Raw genomic sequence first — 24360 nt, 5'->3', positions numbered from 1 at the left:
ACACTTAATGACTAACCTCGTGGTATTCTCTGGATAATAAATCCGACTGTGCCAACACAACCCAAGGACAAAAATATATGTGTATTTATCAAACAACACAAATAGCCAATACATTGGTGTCATGTGACTTCTGACCTTTTTCATCCCAGTCCAACACCGGCACCTCCTCATCAAAATAAAATCCCATCAGAAATCTCCCCCTGTCCCTATGAACGTCATTCACAAATGACTGAGTATTATTAATGGGCTTCATATATAGTGAAACATTTTAACCTCGCCCTGGTATATCTGTGTAATGTTATCATCTATTATCCTGGCTATGGAGATCTGTTCACATGCTGAAGGATGGGGTAGTGTCTATTCTATTTTGCCCTTAGTGTTAGGAATTACTACCTGCAAACAAATACCGAGAGGTTTATGCATAACTTGAGACTCTGGGTATCTCTATATGCAACTCACCTGCTTTTTAAATAAAGTATTAATTGTAGATCATGGCAATGATTTTTAGTCCCCAAAATGTTCACTTCATCTAGTTTGATTATGTGGAATTTCCAAAAGTGGATCTTTTGTGTAAATCTGGTCCAGTTTTACTTTGAAGTCATGAGTTTAATTTTTCGCTCTTCTTGTGTTCCCCAGCTCCAAACCGCCCACCAGGTAAAATCTCCTGGCGATCAGCTGGCTCCTGGGTCAAGATCAAATGGGATCACGTCAAGGCCTTTGAAAATGAATCTGCTGTGGATGGATACAAGGTAGGATTTGGAAAATTCGACGTCAGCTTAGCAGTTCTGTTACTTCTTTTTAATTCTCGGCCGAAGAGCATCTCTGACCCACAGGACCATGGTCTCTATCCATGGTAGGATATTACGCCTGAATCCACCCCATCCAGAATAGATCAGATGAACACTGTGCAGTTAGTGCCTGTTTGATCCACACTGCTCACCCAGCTGACTGAACCAATTGTCCCCCCTCCCAGAGAGTCTGAGTTGCTGTGACAATGTACATTTTACAAACATGTTATAAAACATGTTTGTAAAAATGTTCTTTCTGGCTGACCAGGAATCTCTTCAACTATTAACTGTTTGCTGAAAGAAAACAGAGGGTTGTAGTTGATGGAACATGTTCATCTTGGTATCCAGTTACTAGTGGCATACCACAAGGGTCGGTGTTGGGTCCACTGCTGTTCATCATTTTTATAAATGACCTGGATGAGGGCTTAGAAGGATGGGTTAGTAAATTTGTGGACGACACTAAGGTCGGTGGAGTTGTGGATAGTGACGAAGGATGTAGTAGGTTGCAGAGAGACATAGATAGGATGCAGAGCTGGGCTGAGAGGTGGCAAATGGAGTTTAATGTGGACAAGTGTGAGGTGATACACTTTGGACGGAGTAATCGGAATGCAAAGTACTGGGCTAATGGTCAGATTCTTGGGAGTGCAGATGAGCAGAGAGATCTCGGTGTCCATGTACACAGATCCCTGAAAGTTGCCACCCAGATTGACAGGGTTGTTAAGAAGGCATACAGTGTTTTGGCCTTTATTAATAGAGGGGTTGAGTTCCGGAACCAGGAGGTTATGCTGCAGCTGTACAAAGCTCTGGGACGGCCACACTTGGAGTATTGTGTACAGTTCTGGTCACCGCATTATAAGAAGGATGTGGAAGCTTTGGAAAGGGTGCAGAGGAGATTCACTAGGATGTTGCCTGGTATGGAAGGAATGTCTTACGAGGAAAGGTTGACGGCCTTGAGGCTGTTCTCATTAGAGAGAAGAAGGTTGAGAGCTGACTTAATAGAGACATACAAGATAATCAGAGGATTAGATAGGGTGGACAGGGAGAGCCTTTTTCCAGGTATGGGAACAGCAAACACAAGGGGACCCAACTTTAAAGTGAGGAGAGATAGGTATAAGACAGATGTCAGAGGTAGTTTCTTTACTCAGAGAGTAGTTAGGGTATGGAATGCTTTGCCTGCAACGGTAGTAGATTCGCCAACTTTAAGTGCATTTAAGTCGTCATTGGACAGGCATATGGACGTACATGGAATAGTGTAGGTGGGATGAGCTTCAGATTAGTATGACAGGGCAGCGCAATATCGAGGGCCGAAGGACCTGTACTGCGCTGTAATGTTATATGTTCTATATTACTCCCTCTCTTGGCATAGGGTTGGAAGGCTTTACAAGTTGATACTCAACTTGTTGAGCTACATTGTGAACATATCTTGGTTGGCTATCAGGCCCTGGACTGAGATTTAAAGTGGGGAATACCTGGTTCAAAGGCAGGACCCCTACCCACTGCCACAACAGCACCCCTCTCAGGCCAAAGATTCTGCCCTGTCATAGAGTCATAGAGATGTACAGCACGGAAACAGACCCTTCGGTCCAACTTGTCCATGCCAACCATATGCTAAACTAATCTCATCCCATTCGCCAGCACTTGGCCCATATCCCTCTAAAGTCTTCATATCCACATACCCATCCAGATGCCTTTTAAATGATGTAATTGTACCAGCCTCCACCATTTCCTCTGGCAGCTCATTCCATGCACATACAACCCTCTGTGTGAAAAAGTTGCCCCTTAGGTCTCTTTTATATCTTTCCCCTCTTACCCTAAACCTATGGCCTCTAGTTCTGGGTACTTCCCCCCAACCCCAGGGAAAAACCTTTGTTTATTTATTTATCTATGCCCTTCATGATCTTATAAACTTCTGTAAGGTCACCCTCAGCCTCCATTGCTCCAGGGAAAACAGCCCCAGCCTATTCAGCCTCTTCCTATAGCCGAAACCCTCCAACCCTAGCAACATCATTTTAAATCTTTTCTGAACCCTTTCAAGTTTCACAACATCCTTCTGATAGGAAGGAGACCAAAATTACACATAATTTTCCAAAACTGGCTATGACAGTCTCTCGCAGCGATTCTGGTGGATAAGAAAGATGTCATCACACTATTTGAAGAAAAAGATATTTTTCTCTCTCCTAGTCAATGTGTGTTCTTTGAAAAACACAGACAGACACACACATATATATATATATATATATTATATATGCACACTCACAACACACACAGACAGACAGACACACACACACATATATATACACACACACACACACACCTTAAGAAACAGTTGATCACGTGTAAAATTCTGGAGACAATATTGTGCGATGTGTTCAGAAGGGGTGATGCATACAAGCCTTTCTGTGCAATTTAACAACTATCCTAATAAGAAACTGCTTGTTATTTTAGGTACTGTACAAGGCTGAAGATCAATCAGAAATCAAAATGATAGAAACCAGAAAGAACTCGGTACAAATCCCGTTTACCAATGACATGAGCTACCTGGTGATGATCCGTGCCTCTGGAGAAGGAGGAGATGGTGCAGCTGCAAAGATCCGAATATCGAAGAGCTCAGGTCAGCACGAGTCAGTAACCTCTCTGAGCTTTGACAGAGACTTGAACTGAAAGATGAGGAGATGGTAGCAGAGCCAGTTGGAACAATACAATTTGGAAGCCAGACAGTGAAGCTCTTCCCTCACGGCTATTATTTGTGCTCTTAAAGCCACTTTTTAAAAATTGATGCTTGGAATGTGAGAATCACTGACAGCATTTAATACCCTTCTCTAATTACCCTTGAGCAGGTGCTCGTGAACCACCTATAACTTGATGAGTTCTTAGGTCATTTCAGAGTCAACCACATTGGTGGTAGGCCAGACTGGGTAACCATAGCAGATTTCCTCCCCTGAAGGACAGAAATGGGTTAGACATCTTTTTTTTAAAAATAATAATGCAGTTTTTCATGGTCACCATTACCATGGCAAACACCTTCCCCAAGATTCATGGAGTAGTTGAATTTAAACTCCTCCAACTACCAAGGTGGGATTTGAACCCATGCCCCCACTGCATTCATCCAGGCATCTGATTTACAAATCCAGGACATCACCATTGTCCTACCATCCCCTCTGATTAGAATTACTTTGGTTGTTGTTCAATGATACTAAATCTTCTTCTCTCAGAGGGTAGTGAATCTGTAGACTTCTTTACTGCAGAGAGCTATCAAGGCTGGGTGATTCAGTATATTCAAGGCTGAGAGAGACAGATTTTTAATCATGAAGGGGACAATGGATTAATTGGAAAAGTCTGGAAAGTCGAGTTGAGGATTATCAGATCAGCCATGACCTCATTGATGAGCAGAATGGACTCAATGGGCTGAATGGCCTACTCAGCTCCAACATCTTAGGATCAGCAATTGACCTGAGAAAGCCCAAAGAGATGGGGCTGATCTGGTTCTGGTCCAGTGCTGAGATTCTGCACTAACTGAGATTTCCTCATGAACTAAACCTCCAGCTATGACTGATATCCCTTACAGGCACACGCAGGCTGACCCACTGTCAAGTTGGAACCTTCCCTGTGACCATTTCAGGGAAGGATAAAACCAAGGGAGGGCTTCAATGCATTCTCAAGGGTCACTTCAAAACGCTTTGTCAGAAATCAAGGTCCTCTTTGTCATCAAGAGATTAAAGGCAAAGTTGTCACAGCCCATCAGATCACTCTCCCATTAGAGAGAGACAACTGGTAGTGGTTTAATCTGAGGGCCACAGAAGACAGTCCTTGATGACACCCTCAGCTGGTGCAGAGATTGAAACCATGCTGTTGGCATCACTGGACATTGCAAACCAATGAATAGTGGTCTAGCTAGTTGAACTAAACCAAGCAGCGCCCTCACCACCACCATACACACACACAAACACTCAAGGTATAGATCCACAGACGAAAAACGAGAATGCATTTACAAAACAGTGAGGGTTGTGGATAAGGTAGTTAGGAAGAAACTGTTGTTCCCACCAGGGAACAACAATGTAAGGGATTGACAAAAATAAAGCAATGACAACACAAAGAAAAACATTTTCATGCACTGTGGAGTTAGATTTTGGAGTGCACTGACTGACATTGGGGTGGAAGCAGATTCACTTGTGGGTTTTGAAAAGAGAATTGGAAGATCATCTGAAGACAATGTGCAGGTTTACGAGAAAAAAGGCAAGGAAGTGAGATGAACTGAGATTCTCACAAAGAACTAGCATAGACTCGATGGGCCAATTGGCACCAACCTACGCTATGACCATTCTGAGATTTTGTGGAACTGAGATATTATGATACTGAGCCATGGAAATGCTATGGAGATTTCTCTGGAATTTTGGTAAACTAATGATGAGAGTATTTCTGTAGAGTCTGGTCAAGTTGTTTGTTCTTTGAGTAATTTTTCAGCCTGGGGTTACAGGCATCTGTCAGGTTCCCTCATCCTTTCCCCCCGGGTCTTGCTGATGTGTTTGTCTCTCTGTCTGTCTCATTGATGGACCCCCCGGGAGCACATTACTCTTTGAGGAAATGTGTAATAAGCCCCAGACACGTTGGATCAACATTTCCACGCAACTCTTTGCCAACATGTAGTGCCTGCTGGGGGCCACACATAGCAGCATTATAAACATGGGGGAGCTGATTGCACCCTTGACTCAATTGCTTAGTTTAACCCACTGATGTCAGATAGTTGCAAGAAGCAGGCTAGTTTACAAACTGAGCTGTAGCTGACTTGTGTCAGCAGTTTGTTTGAGCCCTAGTTGTAATCCTCCTGGCTGAGCAGAAACAAAGAGTTCCAAGATGGCGTGGGAGTTCAACCCCTGTCATTCCACTTGCCTTTGCACCAGGTCCTGAGGTTAAATAGATGGGTGGCATGGTGGCTCAATGGTTAGCACTGCTGCCTCACAGCACCAGGGACCTGGGTTCAATTCCATCCTCAGGTGACTGTCTGTGTGGAGTTTGCTCATTCTCCCCATGCCTGCGTAGGTTTCCTCCGGGTGCTCCGGTTTCCTCCCACAATCCAGAGATGTGCAGGTCAGGTGAACTGGCCATCCTAAATTGCCCATGGTTTCAGGGATATGTAAGTTAGGTGCATCATTCAGGGGAAATGTAAGTAATAGGAGAATGGGCTGGGTGGGTTACTGTTTGGCAGCCCAGTGTGGACACCCTGGGCCGAATGGCCTGTTTCCACGCTGTAGGGATTCTATGAGATGGAGGTCACTCACAGGTAGGTAGCAAAGAGTTTTGTTAGATGTGCAGAAAAGGTCCTGATAATGTCAAGAGAGAGCAAGGCGAGAAATGTTTGTTTAGTTGTTGTGGTTCTGTTCGCCGAGCTGGAAATTTTTGTTGCAAACGTTTCGTCCTCTGTCTAGGTGACATCCTCAGTGCTTGGGAGCCTCCTGTGAAGCTTTTGTTTGTGGGCTGTTATAAGTCCTAGTGGTCGCAGAAGTCTGGCTGTCAGTTCTGAAATGCTCCTTATGTATGGTAGTGTGGCTAGTCCTTTGGGTTGCGGCATGTCCTCGTTCCGTTGTCTTTCTCTTAGGCATCTGTTGATGAAATTGCGCGGGTATCCGTTTTTGGCGAATACCTTGTATAGGTGTTCCTCTTCCTCTTTTTGCAGTTCTGGTGTGCTGCAGTGTGTTGTGGCCCTTTTGAATAGTGTCTTGATGCAACTTCGTTTGTGTGTGTTGGGGTGGTTGCTTTCATAGTTCAGGACTTGGTCTGTGTGTGTGGCTTTCCTGTATACCTGACAGCCAGACTACTGCGACCACTAGGACTTATAACAGCACACAAACCAACAGCCACCCTCAGACAACAACTTACCAGAACGAAGGACCCGATACCCAGCATGAGCAAAACTAATGTAGTGTACAAAATCCCATGCAAGGACTGCACAAAACACTATATAGGACAAACAGGAAGACAGCTAACGATCCGCATCCATGAACATCAACTAGCCACGAAACGACACGACCAGCTATCCTTAGTAGCCACACACGCAGACGACAAGCAACATGAATTTGACTGGGACAACACTACCATTATAGGGCAAGCCAAACAAAGAACAGCCAGGGAATTCCTAGAAGCATGGCACTCATCCACAAACTCCATCAACAAACACATCGACCTGGACCCAATATACCGGCCACTACAGCGGACAGCTGAAACTGACAACCGGAAGCGGCAGGGACAGGCCACTATAAATGCCAGAGGAAACACCACAGAAGCGCTTCACAGGAGGCTCCCAAGCACTGAGGATGTCACCTAGACAGGGGACGAAACGTTTGCAACAAAAATTTCCAGCTCGGCGAACAGAACCCCAACAACGAGCACCCGAGCTACAAATCTTCTCCCAAACTTTGAATGTTTGTTTAGTTCAAGACCTGAATGGGACAAGGAGAGGGCGGGAAGAGTGTTGGATTTGTGGGGAATTGGAGAAAAAGGGGTGGGTGACAAGGAGCGATGGTCTCCCCATCAGGCTAGACTCGCCAAGCAGAAAGATTGTATTCGAGGAGGACTGTGTATCATTTAAAGGAAAAATACTGTGATTCTGAAAATCTGAACTAACATAGAGAATGCTGGAGAAACTCAGCAAGTCTGTGGAGAGAGGATCAGGATGAATGCCTTGAGTCTAGTTTACTGTCTTCACTTTTTCCCAGTCCCAGTTTTCCTTACAGGCCAGCAGCTGAGAGTAATTTTTCCCTTGTTTCTCACAAGGAAGTCACCATAACCTGGGATTTCCACTTACCCAATCATTATCTCCCATCCTCTCCCCCCATAGTGCCATTCATCTGGCCTGATCCCTGGCTGCAGTCTCCATTCTATAACATTCCACTCTATCCCACTGGTAAAGAGACTGTATCTGACCAGGTTCAGGTAACCCTTAGTCAAATGTTTCTAGCATTCAGTTTGTTATAGTCACCATCAGTTCAAGATCACAGTTTATCTCTGTGTCAAAGGGATAAGGGCAAAGTCACCACAGTCATACCAGACTATAGGCTGCTGTCTCATTACAAAAAGATGATTGGTAGTGGTTTTACCTGAGGGTCATCATCCCTCGGGCAAGGAGAGAGGTTGAGAAGGAAGTGTCCTTCATGGTAACATTGGCCAAAGCAGGAATTGAGCCCACACTGTGGGTGTCACCGCATTACAAACCAGACTTCCAGCCAACTGAGCTAGAGATAGGGTTGATGGAGCCAAACAAGCTACAGGTTTGACCATCCAATATAAGATCAGATAAGTCTGTAAATTGTCCTTTGCAGGCCGAAAGTTGATACGAAACCTGACATGGGTTAGCAATTTTCACCAATAGCCCCTGTGCACTATTGTAATGATGTCCATAACGCATCGAAAACGAAGGTCAACCACTGGCAGAATGGAGCACACAGCATCTTAACAACATGCCTGGGAACACAGATTGGGAGTAGTCCAAATGAGGGCTTGCATTTCCTGTGTCTCCGTTGTGTGATAACCGAGACTGATTCCCTCAGTACAGATTCATAGAGATCTACAGCACAGAAAGGTACAATTCAGCCCATTGAGTCCATGCTGGTCAAAGGCAATCACTTAACTATTCTCATCCTGTTTTCCAGCAGAGTTTGTATTGAGTTGACTGTTGCAGTGTAGCTGGGACTGATATGGAATGACTGATAGGTTTTGAGTCACAGGGAAATCAATACGTCAGGATGGAACATGGGTGTCTCCTAAAGTAGACATATACACTCTTGCCATGCGCACCTGTATGCCTGCTGTACCATAAGGAATCACCAACAATTATCCAGCACACAACGTAAATTTACCAATCTCTCATCTCCCAACGGGGAACCAAAGAAGCATGATCCAAAAATGGAACTGCAATGCTACAGCATCAAGTCCCTGGTACATATGTGCTTGGAACATACAAAGCCTGAAATTATCCACCACACACCACCACCCCTTTTAGTTGCATAGAAGTTAAGAAGGATAGCCCCAGAACCTGCTACATAACCCCAGTGGTGGTAAGTAAAGAGTTAGCATTGATATGGCCAGTGCTATGGGACAGGGACTGATGTGAACTACCCAAGGTTAACTCTGAGTAAATAGATTTTAATTCAGCAACAAGCAAGCCCTGTGTAATCAATTTCACACCCTGCATGCGAGGTGTGGCAAAGTCTTGCTGGGGCAAGTCTTTTGAATAATAATGTCATTCTTGATCTGCAGGCACCAGCATGATGGTGAACAATTCAGGGGCACAAGTCCTCCACAACATCCTCTTCACTGCCATACTAACACTTACTACCATTGGCTGCCTGGAGCTCTGAATGCGACCATTCACCTGCATCGTTGCTGCACGCCATTTCCCAACGAAGGATGAGTCATCCGACACCAAACTGTTTATAGTATTAAAATGTGACATTTGTCTGACAATTTTAGGTAGAAAATTTCATACATTTGGTGACTGGGGAAAAGTCTTACTAAAGAAATGTGAAAAAAAACTTTTTTTTTGTAAAAAAAAAACAAATGTTTGGAAAGCATCAACGCAATGTTTTCATAATCGAATTGATTTGAAGGTAGTAACCTGGAAGTTAAATTGGACAACAATAGATTGGGCTGTATAGAACAATCTTTCTTTATACTATGCACAGCACTGTACATTTGTATATACAGTACAATGCACAATCCAAGCAAGAGTTCTTGGTTACAGGGTTTCCATGGTCCAAGGAGACTCCATGAGGTACAAGCTACTTCACAGAATGTATTACATTCGTGAAGTTGCAAGTCTCATTTCTTTTTTGGCCATTAAGTCTTCTCGGTTCCTGGCCCCCTACTCCCATTTACTTAGCCAGTGAACCTACTTGATTAATATTTTCTCCACACCCGACCCCATCCAAAATGTTAAATTACAAGGAGAGATTCCAAAAATGAGGGTTGTATCACCTGGAGTTTAAACGATTCGGGTGTGATCTGATCAAGGCTGTCATATTATTAAGGAGAGCCTGTAGGGTAGGTAGAGAAACTGTTTCTGGTAGTTGGGAAAGCCTAGGCCTAGGGGTGGTGGGTGTAGCCTCTAAATTAGAAGCAGATTTTCAGGAATGTAATTAGAAAATGCTTCTTCATGCAAAGGGTGGTAGAGCTTTGGAACTATCGCAAACAGCGGATCAACTGTTAATTTTACAACTGAGGTTGACAAAGTTTTGACATCTAAAGAGTAAGGGGGCAAAAGTGGGTATAGGAAGTTAGGTTGCAGATCTGCCAACATCCTAGCATAGGCCTGAGAGGCTGAATGGCTCCTCAGGTTCCTGTGTCCTATGATCTGAGCCCCAACACAGTTTTCCATTTGAACCTATCGAGTTAGCACTTTTTATTGACATAGTGAATCAGCACCAATGGAAGACTGGTTTGGATGAACTGTGTTTATTGACCTTGATCTTTGAGAAAATGCTGGATATTTCCGTGGGGTAGTCCACACTTTCCTGCTGAGCCCAGAGCCGAGGGCTGTCTGTGGGTCCCAATTGGATGTGGGCAAACCTAATGTTTGTTAGGCAGGGGAGTGTTAACAGCGATGGGAAAAAGACTGTACAGAGAGTTAAAAATCAGCTAGTTGAATGGTGGAGGGACCTTCAGATTCTGTGTCCTTTTCTTACTGTGTGCAGGGATGGTACAGCCAGCTCTGATACTCAAGTTTTGGGAAAATGCAATTGAACAATCACAGAATTGGCAATGTCAATACATCTAACACCTTCAACTCTTCCAGACAGAATCAGAGTCATTCATTCATCAGATTTATTGACTTCAGATTATCTCTTGTCTTTGGACAAGTAGCAACGGGGGAATATTCTGATTGTCAAAGTGGTGTAGAGAAAGTGAGGATGTGTTAGTTTCTAACTGAATACTGGTGGCCTAAATGAAGGGACAAACCCAGCCAGTTTGGATTTTCAGCTCTTGTGGCAAAATAGTAGTGTCCCTACCTCTGACCCAAGAGGTTTTGGTTCAAGTCTCACCAGCTCCAGAGGCATGGTGTAACATCTCAGAACTGGTTAAATAGAAAATATCACTCAGTTTAGGTTTGCCTACATTCAGCTACAAACTAAAGGAAACATAATTTTAGACTAACATCATGATGACAGCATTTTGTACATTTTCAGATCACATTAGACCACTACCTTGACAGCATCTGATGTCCTTTAAAACATCTCAACAGCCCTCAAAATGGAAGGCAGCTTAGCAACCAATCAGGCATTGACCTTCAAGATGTGATGTTTGGCACACAGCCAATCAAATGATGCTGCCAATACTGCAATGAAACAGTGACTGGACTGTGGCCAGCACTGTAGTTTACAGACTGTTGGTGTCTGTCTAGTTCCACGTGTGCAAATGGTTGTCAATTACCACTGGGGAAGGGAGGGAAAGCATTGGAAAGGAAAAGGTTAGGTTATATTGAGATTAGGGGCAAATAGGGTAAGGTGAGATATGATGTAGGAAGGAGAAGAGTGGGATCATGGAACGGGAGGGCAGTGTATTGTTGAGTAGGGAAGAGATTGGTGATTGATCTGTGTGAATGGAAGAACATCATAGTTATGGTAGGTTTAACCTGTAGCAGATGGGAATGGGAGTAGCTCATAGGGGAGATTTGTAGCATCTAGATGGGATTGATTATAGATTTGTACAGGATGAGGTCTTAATTCAAAAGTTTTCCTAATGGAATATGTTTAATTTATTTAATTTAATTATACATTAAATTTGTTTTGGAGGTGCAGGAGCCAAGTGTTTGGGACGATGGCTCAACATTTGAAGGACTTGTGAGTATCAGAATATAGTGCTTCTGTTGTCCTGCTTTGGTAATTGGACTCAGTGCAATACGACCAGAGTCCCCAAGCACCGGGAGTTCAGTGGGTGATGGAGGTGACCCTCAGCAGTTACTGAATGGTCAGTTTTATATGGCTAATTATAATGGAGGAAAGACTGTTTAGTGTGTGATGTTCACAATGACACTGTGTCAGCCTTGTGAATATAAACAGAACTCTCACCATTTAATTGACCTGGATTCAAACGAGCAGCTTTTTTTTTGTTGGGAGGGTGGTGGAATATTCAGGTTGTTAAAGTGAGAGGCATTTCCAGATCACTGGGACTTCCGAGAGAGCCTCAAGTGGCTCCAATCATACCACATCTGTGCATGCAAAGGTTGATGAATTCATAGAAAAACTTGGAGAATTGAAAGGGTTACTCTTCCAGTTTCACTCATTGAGAGCAACAGGGGAAGTTAATGAGGAGTTTTTTGGGAACTATCCTTCAAGTCTCAAACTCCAAGCTTCCTTCAAGTGAAACTGCACACTGGGAGCAGGGTCTCCCACACATTGATCCTTCAGGTTCCTTTGTAACCATCCGGCAACTGGAGGTGCTCCTGCTCCCTAGCCAAGATTTCCTTGACCGTTTAGGGAAGGGTCCTTACTTACCCATTCTGGCCTCTGATTGTCTCAAGGCCCAAATGCGGTTGACACATTGTGGGATGTGAAACAGTCCTACCAAGTCACTCTGTTCGAGGGCAGTTACAGGATGGGCAACAAAGGCTGACATTGTCAGTGATGCACACATCCCAAGACAGAATTTTTAAAAAGCAATCTCTCAATGATAAAACGTGAGCAAGAGAGAGAGACTGACAAGTTTTCAACAACTAAAACAAGGTTAGGATTAAAGGAAAGCGGCTGACCTTTGTGTTCAGAAGAGAGAGAACAGTCGGCACTGAGCTACAGACTGAGAAAGGAAACTGAAAATAGTGGTGGTCTTTTCATTGTTGGATCAGACATGCGAATTGAAGAAACACTCAAAATGCCTCTTTGAGCCAGAAACTGCATGCTATTATCAGACTAGAAATTTAATTCCTGATTCTGTGTTGAGTTGGCCATTCTCGACTGTAGGGTCAGGAAAGGGTGCAACATCAAACTCTAAAGATAGAGATGGAAAAATCAAGATTCACCATTTGGATCAACAGGCATTAATTGTTGGAAATAGAAGGAGCACAGGTTTGAGCTTAGCCTTAATACACTGTGCATTTATGCATCACCACAGGAAGTCTAAACAGACAGAGGGACTCTGCAATGGGGGAGGGTCATGAACACAGGGTAGGAACGTGGACAAAGAGTTTAATCATTCCTCGTGTCCATTAGTAACCACTCTCCACCCACATGCACTTACAATCAGGGCTAAACTTAAAAAATGTGATTGCGCTTTTGTTCGTGGTACTTTGCCAGTGATATTCATGTGTTGGTGTTCGGGGCTAATTCAGTCCTTATAACTGTGCCTCCCAATCACATTGACCAGGAGAGCAAAATGTAAATAATCTACCAGGCACACAATGTACACATTAATTCTATTCCCTGAAGAAATACAAGGGTAGAAATGATGATGCTATTATATGAACACCGAACACATGGAGGGAGGAATTTGATTTGAAATGTTTGTGGTAAGCTGTGACCATTCTTCTTAAAAAGTAAACCTTTGAAGAGCTCTGAAAATCCTGTAGCATCGTTAGGCTTGTCACTTTGAGTAATATCATTGTGATAGTCCACCCGATTAACGAGAAGTCGTCGACGTCTTTCTTGTCAATTGAGTGTTAATATAAAATCAAAGAAACAAAAGAATGTACACATCAGAGTATTTGGTGACTATGCCAATTCATTTTGTAAAAACTACACTTTATGGAGTGCCATATCCTCCTCCAAAACACTGATGCACACATTTCATCCTCTCAACATGTATCCCTACTCAACAAGTCTCTCATTCCTGCCTTATCCCCCAAGAAAACAGTTATGTTCTATGTTGGAATTGGTATAGAAACAACTTCACTGCTTTGGAAGCCTTTAGAGTAAGGGGGCCCTACTCATCATTAAAGTGTTGGGACATCAATTTACTCTATTAATGGTTTTGCTGTGAGAGCAGTGAGGACAGAATCGCTGGAGCTTCTTCAGAGAACAGATAAGGTGAGGTGAAGTCTGCCAAGCCAATCGTAGAATCCTGTGGCAGAGCAAACCTGATGGGCTGAATGGCCTATGTTTGCTGCTCCGTATGCATAGAAAGGAAGTGAAGTTCAGGCAGGTAAATGGAGTCGGGATCCAGGTCAGCAAAGGAATAATTGAATGGGATAAAAGACTCAAGGGAGTCGAATGACCTTTTTGTAACTTATGACCCTTTTCTGCAGCTCTGGCAAACTGGCAGACTAGAGCTGGAGGCTGACTTAATGAGATGAAAGCCAATCACAAAAACTTGAGCTGCCACCATTCACACTCACAAAGAAGATACGCAGTTAATTACCGTTCCAATACCTTTGGGAGTGAGGAACGGGAACTGATGGTAATGTGTAAATAAATTCACTAATCTCAATGAATAAAATTTACTTTCTCTAATTAACGCCTCATGTTAAATGGAAAAACAATTGTACCCACATCTGTGATGCTCACAGGGAGTCCAACACTTCCATAAGAAAACAGAATGTTTCTGTTGAGTTTGAATGAATCATCTTCATATGCTCAGAGTATCAGACACATTAATGTACTATATTGTATTTGATTTATAAATAAAAGCCTGGCCTCCACAACCTCTTCCTAATAAAGTATTACAAAGACTACCAAATGGACTTGAGTGAAATTTAATCTGAAATCAACTCCAAAATTGGGGCTCTATCATCCAACATGCTTGAAACTTTTTCACCTTTGCCCTCAGTTTAATTCCAATACTGACAACACCATATATCTTGTCTGCCAACAACTGTCATATCTATTACACATGCGTCCAGCTACTGCAGTCTTCGGCAGCTCAATTCCTCACTATCCAACTGATCTCCTGCCCCATGATATTACTGCAAGAATGTTCTTCCCACCAAACTCCTTCAAATCCATTGCTCAGTTCAATCTTTTTTCTGTTTTCAGTTAGAGTCACCATTGTCCCATCAGGCTATAAGGATGCTTTCCTATGAGAGAGAGAGAGAGAGATGATCGGCAGTAGTTTAACCTGAGGGTCACTGTGCCTCAAGCGAGGAGAGAGATTGAGAAAAGTCATTCATGGTAACCCGAAGCAATGTGAGAATGGAACCCTAACTGTGGGCGGCACGGTGGCACAGTGGTTAGCACTGCTGCCTCACGGCGCCAGAGACCCGGGTTCAATTCCCGCCTCAGGCGACTGACTGTGTGGAGTTTGCACGTTCTCCCCGTGTCTGCGTGGGTTTCCTCCAGGTGCTCTGGTTTCCTCCCACAGTCCAAAGATGTGCAGGTCAGGTGAATTGGCCATGCTAAATTGCCCCTAGTGTTAGGTAAGGGGTAAATGTAGAGATATGGGTGGGTGGACTTGTTGGGCCGAAGGGCCTGTTTCCACACTGTAAGTAATCTAATCTAATCTAATCTAACTGGTTGGTATCGCTCTACAACAGAACCTGGCTGCCCAGCCAATCGAGCCCCATAGGGTCAGCTTCTCACCAGAGAGCGACGACTGGTGGCGGTTTAACCTGAAGGTCACCACACCCTGGGAGAGGAGAGATGTTGAGAAATAGCATCCTTCACAGTAACCTCAGCCAATATGTCAATTGGACATTAGTTTCTAACCTCCCCGAGGTCCAGGAATATATCCTTGATGTCCAGATCCATGCACTATTTGTCCAAATCTCCTTGTTGGAAACCTTTTGGTCAGGATTCTATTCTGCCATTAGAACATTTTCATCAGTTGTCAAAGCAAAGAACTCTGAATGGCATGTTACTTAACCCTAACCCTTGCCAGACCCCCTCAATGTCTCTGCACCTTTCTGTACAGTTAACCAATTGCCTGTTTCTTCTCCCAGTAGCATGCAAAAGCTTCACTGGTCTGGAGTTACTTGTGTCAGCATAACCAGCATATTTCCTTGGTTGACTTGGCTACTCTCTTCATCCAATCACCCCGGCATCCATCATAATTTCAAGTTGGTGTCCCTTGCAATCATTGTCTGCTGCCATCCCATGGTTTAATGAGCTTCCATACAGAGATCAAGTGGTTATCTGACTTATTACTGGAAAAATGAAAGCTATCTCCAGCAGGATGTCTGCAAATGGACATGATGGTGTCATGACAATGTCACTAATAATGCAGAGACTCAGACCAATGAAAATACACAGGGTATTTGGTGGGTGGGGTGAGTCAATGGGAAGAGTTTGGGGGACAGGCAAATCCACCTCTAAAAGTCTCCAAAACTAGAAAATCCATTTACAGTTGGGCAACCAATCAGAGGAAAGTCTACCTGATAATTAGACCTGAAGGAAATGGTGGTGAGTTGCTCCTCCAATCATGGGCAGGTGCTTTCCCCTGCCTGCTGCTGATAGGTTCATTGCTGTGTCAAATGTCACATGTAAATCTGTGATGTGGAAATGCTGGTGTTGTACTGGGGTGGACATCGTCAGAAGTCACACAACATCAGATTTTATTTATCAGGTGAAAGAGCAGCACTCCAAAAGCTTGTGATTTCAAATAAATCTGTTGGACTATAACCTGGTGTCGTGTGACTTCTGACATTTAAATCTGTAATTGAGATTTGGGATCATAACTGCCTGGTTAATCTGTGGCAGCTTTACCCAGTAGTAAATCTTTTGCTGAGACCTCACTAGTTACAATAACTTGCCGGTGTATTATCTATTCTGAAAAAAAAATATTGCGAGCTTCTGCTTGTTGTTCTGTATCAATATAAATCCCATGGTGTCTGGGGGATTTGATACAGAAGGTTTTCCTTTTGTGACTCAACAGCAAGCTTTAATGAATGGCTGTTAATTATTGAGGATATTGATGAATTAACCTCATTCTGCTTCGCGTGAGTCCAAAGCCCCCATATGTCACAAATAAAAAGCATTGTAAATATGTCGCTGCATCACTTAATAAATGAGTTAGTGTGAAAAGAAGAACAGTCCTTGAAAAAATCTCAAGAAAAAACTCTTCAGATGAAGAACCATTTCAAATGCTCTGTGGACACAGGTTTTTATTGGCTGGTGAAATTTAAAATCAATTAATAAATCTGAAACATGAAGCTGGTCCCAACAATGATATGGTGCCATCACTGATTGTCAAATAAGCTGATTTGGTTCACCAATGCCTTTTAGGGAAGGAAATCTTCTGACTTTGCCTGGTCTGGCCTACATGTGACTCCAGACCCACAAAAACGAGGTTGTGCTTAGTTGTGCTTGGCAATAGTCTGGCAAGCTAATCAGGTTCAAGAGATGACCAACAAATAGTAGCCTATCCAGTGATACCCAGATCTCTTGAAAGAATAAATCAAAATCAGAATCCCTACACTGCAGAAAGAGGCCATTTGACCCACTGAGTCGGCACCAAACCTCCAAAGAGCATCCCAGGCCTGGTCCCCATAACCCATCATTTCCCATGGCTATCCCACCTAGCCTACACATCCCTGGACACTATGGCATGGCCAATCCACCTAACCTGCACATCTTTGGGATGTGGGAGAATACCAGAGCACCCAGGGGAAACCCACACAGACACAGGGAGAACATGCAAATTCCACAGTCACCAAAAGGTGAAATCGAACCTGGGTCCCTAGCACTGTGAGGCAGCAGTGCTAACCACTGAGCTACCATGTACCACATTTAACTACATGGTAGCTCATCTTTCCTTGGGGCAGGTTAGTGATGTGTCATAAATGCTGGTCCTAAACAGCAGCATCCACATCCCACAGGTGAATTTAAAACAACTTGTACTTATATAGCATCAGGAAACTCTCAGTGATGGGAGAGAGGAATAATAAGCTTCGTTCAAAGTGGCAAAGTGGATGCTAAGGCGACAATCAATAATCTTCAGTGGCAATGGGGAAGGTGCAGTTTCAGTGACAAGGGAACTGGGTCCATGGCAATGACTACAGACCACAGCTCTGCCCACCCAATAGGAGAGGTCGGACATTCACAGAAGGTCGTGCAGAAAGTCAGCAGCAGATCAAAAAGCAAAGTACATTTCCTTCTAAAGTGATGCATTACCTTGCATCACAAACTGTAAAAGCAGCAAAATCCAAACCCACTCGGCTTTTAAACATTAGGAAGATCTTCTGACTGATCTGGAGTTTCCATACCTTCAGCTTATCACAGCAACAGATCAGGGATCAAACTTCAGTGGATCAAACAACACAACAAAGGAAGGTTTTCATTTATATATAGGCTTTCACAACCTCATGACATCCAACAGTGGTGCATAGCCAATACTTTGAAGCTTAATCACTAATTTAGGAAGCATGGCAACTAATCTGTGTACAACAGCCTCCCACGTGTGATAATGACCAGCCAATTCATCTTTTTAGTAATGTTGATCGAGAAATAAATATTGATCCCATGTTGCAGGGGAGAAATTCCCCACTCTTCAAAGGACCATCCATGGAACCTTTGAACATGGACCTGAAAGGGTATAAGGGAACTGGGCTTAATGTATGCAAATAGTCAAGGTCATTTCCTCAGGTTAGGGGAGTCCAAAGCTAGAGAGGACAGGTTTAAGGTGAGAGGGGAAAGATTCAAAAGGGACCCAAGGAGCAACTTTTCAAGCAGAGGGTGGTGCGTGTATGGAATGAGCTGCCAGAGGAAGTGGTGGAGGCTGGTACAATTATAGCATCGAAAAGGCATCTGGGTGGGTATATGAATAGGAAGGTTTTAGAGGGATAGAAACCAAATGCTGGCAAATGGGACTAGATTAATTTAGGATATCTGGTTGGCATGGAGAAGTTGGTCTGTTTCTGTGCGGTACATCTCTGTAACTCTATGTAGATTGGATGTTGATTCTAAGAGTGCAGCTTCCTTCAGTACTGTCATTGCTGGAGCATGGTCCGCGACTCTGTCCATCGGTATTCCCACTGTCAGAATTGAGACTCCGTCCGCTCAAAATTCTCCTCATTGACACACATTGCTATGAGAAAGTGAGGACTGCAGAAGCTGGGGATCAGAGCTTAAAAATGTGGTGCTGGAAAAGCGCAGCAGGTCAGGCAGCATCAAAGGAGAAAACAATCGACGTTTCTGAAGAAGGGCTTATGCCCGAAACATCGATTCTCCTTCTCCTTTGATGCTGCCTGACCTGCTGCGCTTTTCCAGCAACACATTTTTACACATTGCTATGGCTCTGCTCAGGATTTAATTTTATTCTGCTCTGGCTGCCCTTGTTTGTTATTTTACCAGCACCCCGGCCACAGCAGAGTCCTCTCCACAAACACACAGGGACACTGCTGAGGTCAGCTCACTGCCATGAAGCAATCCCAAGGAGCAACATCATTTGTTTGTGCCCCAGGCCACCCAATTCACTGAGCTTGAGTGTGGACACACAGACACACTTACAGATCGTAATTCATTCATCCGCAGGTAATTCTTCTCATCACTGTCACTTAGGGAGACTGCAGTCTCTTGTAAATACACCCACTCCCACATGCCACTATCTTCCAGCAGCTTTTTCTGACAGCTAGCTCTTCATCTCTCTCTCTGTTAAATTGGGTATTCATTAGTCAATTGAGCAAATATCAAAGCTAAAGGATAAAATAAAGAGTGGAACAATGCAATAAAAACTGATCACTGGACACGCACTTCAACTCCAATGAAGAAACATAATTTAGAAATGCTTTAGAGTGAAGAATATAGATCTTGCTTTTTGTGCATCTTTTCTGCTGCTGTAATTTTATGTACCTCGCTCTGTTCTGTCACTGTACGTTATGACCTGCCTGTATTGCACACAAAGCCAAACTTTTCACTGTATGTGACAATAATAAATCAAATCAAAATTGAAAACAGAATCAAACAAAATGATTTAAAAAGGAGACTAGACACAAGAACAGGCCATTTGGCCCAACCATACTATTCCATTCTTTATGCTCGACTGGAATCTGTTCCCTCCTCATCTGAATTGATCTATTGCCCTGTCCTGGGTAAACATTCCACTTAAATGCGTTGATGCTATTTGCTTCAACTCCCTGTGGTAGTGCATTCCACATTTTCACCACTCGTCCAGTAAAGGCATTTCTTCTGACTTTCCCATTGGATTTGTTGATGACTGTCTTTTATCGGCAGCCTTTAGTCCCGTTCTTCCCCACCAGAGGGAACATTCTCTCTGTTTCCACTCCATCAAAATCTTTCATCATTTCAGAAGCGTCTATGAGCTCACCCCAGAGCCTTTATTGTTCAAGAGAAAAGAGAAGCATCCTATCAATCCTTTTCTGAAACTTTGACCTAGATATTTGTAGAGTCACAGAGTCATGCAACACAGAAACAAGACCCTTTGGTCCAGCCAGTCCATGCCGATCATAATCACAAACTAAACTAGTTCCACCTGCCTGCTCCTGGCCCATATCCCTCCAAACCTTTCCTACTCATGTACTTATCAAAATGACTTTTAAACGTTCTAACTGCACCTGTATCCACCACTTCCTCTGGAAGTTCAGTCCACACACAAACCTGTGTAAAAATGTTGCCCCTCATGTCTTTTTTAAATCTTTCTCCTCTCACTTCTAAAATATATCCCCGTGTCTTGAAACCTCCCACTTCAGGGAAAAGAGATCTGTCATCACCTTACATCCTACATACGACTAAAGCTTTCAGCCTTAAATAGAATCTTAAGCTTCAGTTGTTCATTGTAACTGATAGCTCTCTTAATCTCTGTCATGTGAACAGTTTTACACTTGTACAATTTCTGAGAAATGCTTGTAACCACAGGAGTTAAAGCCTCAAAAGTTTATACAACTTCACATTGTCAAAGACAATAAAATGCTGATCTTGCCAGTAATCCATTCATTCCACAAGCAAATTTACAAAAAATATTGGGTGAATTGACCTTGCTAAATAGCCCATTGTATTCAGGAGTGTGCTGACTAGGTGGGTTAGTTATGGGAAATGGGTAGGGTGGCATGGTGGTTCAGTGGTTAGCACTGCTGCCTCACAGCACGCGGGTCCCAGGTTCAACTCCAGCCTCGGGTGACTGTCTGTGTTGAGTTTGCACGTTGTGGTTTCCTCCCACAGTCCAAAGATGTGCAGGGCAGGTGAATTGGTCATGCTAAATTGCCCATAGTGTTAAGTGCATTAGTCAGAGGGAAATGGGTCTGGGTGGGTTACTCTCCGGAGGGTCAGTGTGGACGTGTTGGGCCGAATGGCCTGTTTCCACACTGCAGGTAATCTAATCAGAAAAAGGGATTACAGGGATTGGATGGGATTCTCTTCGAGAGTAGATGTGGACTCAATGGGCCAAATGGCCTGCTTCCACACTGTAGGGATCCTATGATGCACTGACTGTAGTACACATGTATATGGGAAGAGCTTCCCAAAACTGTCTGCTTGAGCAGCCAAGACATTTCTCAGACTGCGAATTTTGAAGGAAAATTGAGCAAATGAAGGACTTTAAACATCTATCAAATTTCCTGCAGAGGACTGTATCTGTTTCCTGATAACTGTGAGCTAAATGGGAGCCAGACGAAACACAATGGGGATAGCCTGCTGGGCATAATAAGATTATTGGATTGACAAAGGGCAGAGGAGAGGATTTCCTGAATCACTTCTTTCTACAATCAGCGACAGCTTTGCAATTTACTTTGCAGAGTGCTAAAGCCCACTAGCCCTCAGCGTGGAATAATTTATTCACCAATTGCCTTGAGAAAGCATTAGGCAAAGCAGTCAGCCATGCCAGACCCTACATTTACTCCAGTAAAAGCACTTTAAGAGAAAGCTCAGCTGGGACCAGCCAGCAGGGAGGCTTTCAAACACTCTCAACCTCAACTTTCCCCTCCCCAATCATCCCCTTCAAAATAAATAAACAATGTGCTTCATTAAATAAGCTCAGCAGCTGTCCATTTCAGTCACACCATCCAAGTGACAAGAGGGGCAGAGCAAGCGACATTGCAAATGAGGGCCCAGTTCCCCTCACATCTCTCACTCCAGCTTCAAGGTCTGCTTGAAACCTTCAGTTCTCCAGCCACAGAGCCCCTCACGATGTTGCTGATCTTGCCCTCTTGTGACCAAGTTAAGGTAAGGCCACTTCTCAACTCAAGTAAAACTCTGAGAGGAACGAGAGGAGTTGCCTTCTCATAGCAATTTTTAATCACCTCAGGATGCCCTGAAGATTCCCATTGCTACTGTGGCTTTTGTAGCACTGTCATGACCCAGGAATTGTTGCTGCGAACTTGTGCACAGCAGGATCCCATAAGCAGCAATGTGGCAATGACCAGGTCATTGACCACTTTTCTAGTGATCTTAGTCAAGAGATAATGATTGGCAACAATAGTATACTCGTCAACTTTAAGGGCATTTAAATGGTCATTGGATAGGCATATGGATGATAATGGAATAGTGTAGGTTAGGTGGGCTTTAGATTGGTTTCACAGGTCGGTGCAACATCGAGGGCTGAAGGGCCTATACTGCACTGCAAGGTTCAATGGCCAGAATACCAGGACTTTTACTTATTCATTCACTAGCTCGGCCAGCATTTATTGCCCAGAGGACATTTAAGACTCAACCACATTGCTGTGGGTCTGGAGTCACATGTAGGCCAGACCTGATAAGGATGGCAGTTTCCTTCCCTGAAGGGGATTAATGAACCGGATGGAGTTTTCCTGACAATTGGCAATGGATTCACAGTCATCATTGGACTCGTTATTCCAGATTTTTATTGGATTCATATTCCACCATCTGCCAAAGTAGGATTTGAACCCATAATATTCCTTGGGTCTCTTGATTTACAGTCAAATGGTAATACCATTAGGTCATCACCTCCATCCGTCCTTTGAGTAAACTGTCGTAGAATCTTTTAAGTCCACTCAAGGGGAAAGACAGGGCCTTTGTTTAAGGTCTCATATACCCAAAAGAGGATATTTCTTTTAGTGCTGCTCTTACTAGAATTCTGAGCTCAAGATGGTAGAGTCAGATTTGAACTCACAATCTTCTGATGGTTCAGGCATATAGTTCTTTGAAAGTTTCATCACAGGTAGACAGGGTGGTAAAGAAGGCATTTAGTACACTAGGTTTGGAGGGATAAGGGCCAAGCGCAGGCAGGTTAGTTTGGGAACATGGTTGGCATGGACTGGTTGGACCGAACGGTCTGTTTCCATGCTGTATGACTCTGTAACTCTCTATAACTCAGATGCAGTGTGGGACCCCTGACCACGATTAGCAGAAGAACACTGTGGAAATAGTAGCAGCCATGCCTGATAGTGCCACTTGTACCTCTGCATCAGGACATTTGTCAGGGAAGACTCCTTGGATTTTGTTGGATTTGGGGTTTTAGCTTCAATCTCTACACCGACAGCCCTAAAGCCTGTTCACGCAGAGGGTGGTACGTGTATGGAATGAGCTGCCAGAGGAAGTGGTGGAGGCTGGTACAATTGCATCATTTAAGAGGCATTTGGATGGGTATATGAATAGGAAGGGTTTGGAGGGATATGGGCCAGGTGCTGGCAGGTGGGACTAGATTGGGTTGGGATATCTGGTCGGCATGGACAGGTTGGACTGAAGGGTCTGTTTCCACGCAGTACATCTCTATGACTCTATGACTCCTCATCTTGACCCAATCTGCAAAGAGGAGAAAGTGAGGACTGCAGATGCTGGAGTACCAGAGTTGAAAAATGTGGTGCTGGAAAAACACAGCAGGCCAGGCCACATCCAAGGAGCAGGAGAATCGACGTTTCAGGCATAAGCCCTTCTTCCTGAAGAAGGGCTTATGCCCGAAACGTCGATTCTCCTACTCCTTGGATGCTGCCTGACCTGCTGTGTTTTTCCAGCACCACATTTTTCAACTCCAATCTGCAAAGAGCCATGATTTTCACCCTTTGATGATGAGAAGGTTAACTGGGACAGGGAAGGAGAAAATGACCCTTCCAGAGAACAGGGTATGTAATTCAAGGTGACAGTGTAGGATACTAGGGAGGTGTTGTGGCTCAGTGGTTAGCATTGCTGCCTCACAGCACCAGGGACCTGGGTTAGAGTATGTGTGTGTGTTTTTTTTAGATTTGATTCCTTACAGTGTGGAACAGGCTCTTCGGCCCAACCAGTCCACACCAAACCTCTGAAGAATAACCCACCCAGACCCATTTCCCTCTGACTAATGCACCTATCACTGTGGGCAATTCAGCATGGCCAATTCACCTGACCGGCACATCTTTGGACTGTGGGAGGAAACCAGAGCATCCGGAGGGAATCCACGCAGACACGGGGAGAATGTGCAAACTCCACACGGACCCAAGGCTGGAATTGAACCTGGGACCCTGGTGCTGTATTGAGCCACCGTGGTGTGTGTGTGTGTCTGTTTAATTGGGACAAAGCACTAATTAAATTTAGGATTTACTCATACAGAAGTGATAATGGTAAAATTAAGGGTGGGAGTTCTATTTTGCAAGATTTTTATTCTACTTGCTGTAGAGGTGAGTGCCACATCCTTACACAAGGTACATGGTCTGAAAGCTAGAATCTGTTTCCAAACTGAAGGCTTATTACCTTCTGCCTCCATCCCCTTTGATGGGGTGTTAATCTAATTCGATGAGCTCCTGTTCAGAACACCTCCACCTGCCAGTGTCAATTCC

The 24360-nt window shown here is 43.9% G+C and overlaps 1 protein-coding gene across 2 annotated transcripts in view; it reads left to right on the top strand.

The window, feature by feature from the left end:
• Positions 1 to 14858, top strand: part of cntn2 (contactin 2) — a 234604-nt gene extending 219746 nt beyond the window's left edge. For both annotated transcript variants that reach the window (XM_043716479.2, XM_087973467.1), the window contains exons 21-23: positions 637 to 749; positions 3234 to 3399; positions 9039 to 14858. In XM_043716479.2, coding sequence (XP_043572414.2) covers positions 637 to 749; positions 3234 to 3399; positions 9039 to 9139 — 380 coding nt within the window. In that variant the 3' untranslated portion in view covers positions 9140 to 14858. The remainder of the gene's footprint in view (positions 1 to 636; positions 750 to 3233; positions 3400 to 9038) is intronic.
• Positions 14859 to 24360: the final 9502 nt, after the last annotated feature.

The sequence above is a fragment of the Chiloscyllium plagiosum genome, unplaced genomic scaffold (assembly GCF_037043375.1).
Source record: "Chiloscyllium plagiosum isolate Xiang-an unplaced genomic scaffold, Cpla_swu_hap1 HiC_scaffold_26, whole genome shotgun sequence".
NCBI lineage: Eukaryota > Metazoa > Chordata > Chondrichthyes > Orectolobiformes > Hemiscylliidae > Chiloscyllium > Chiloscyllium plagiosum.
Note: the sequence above shows the minus strand (reverse complement) of the source record. Positions and strands in the feature narration are given on the sequence as shown.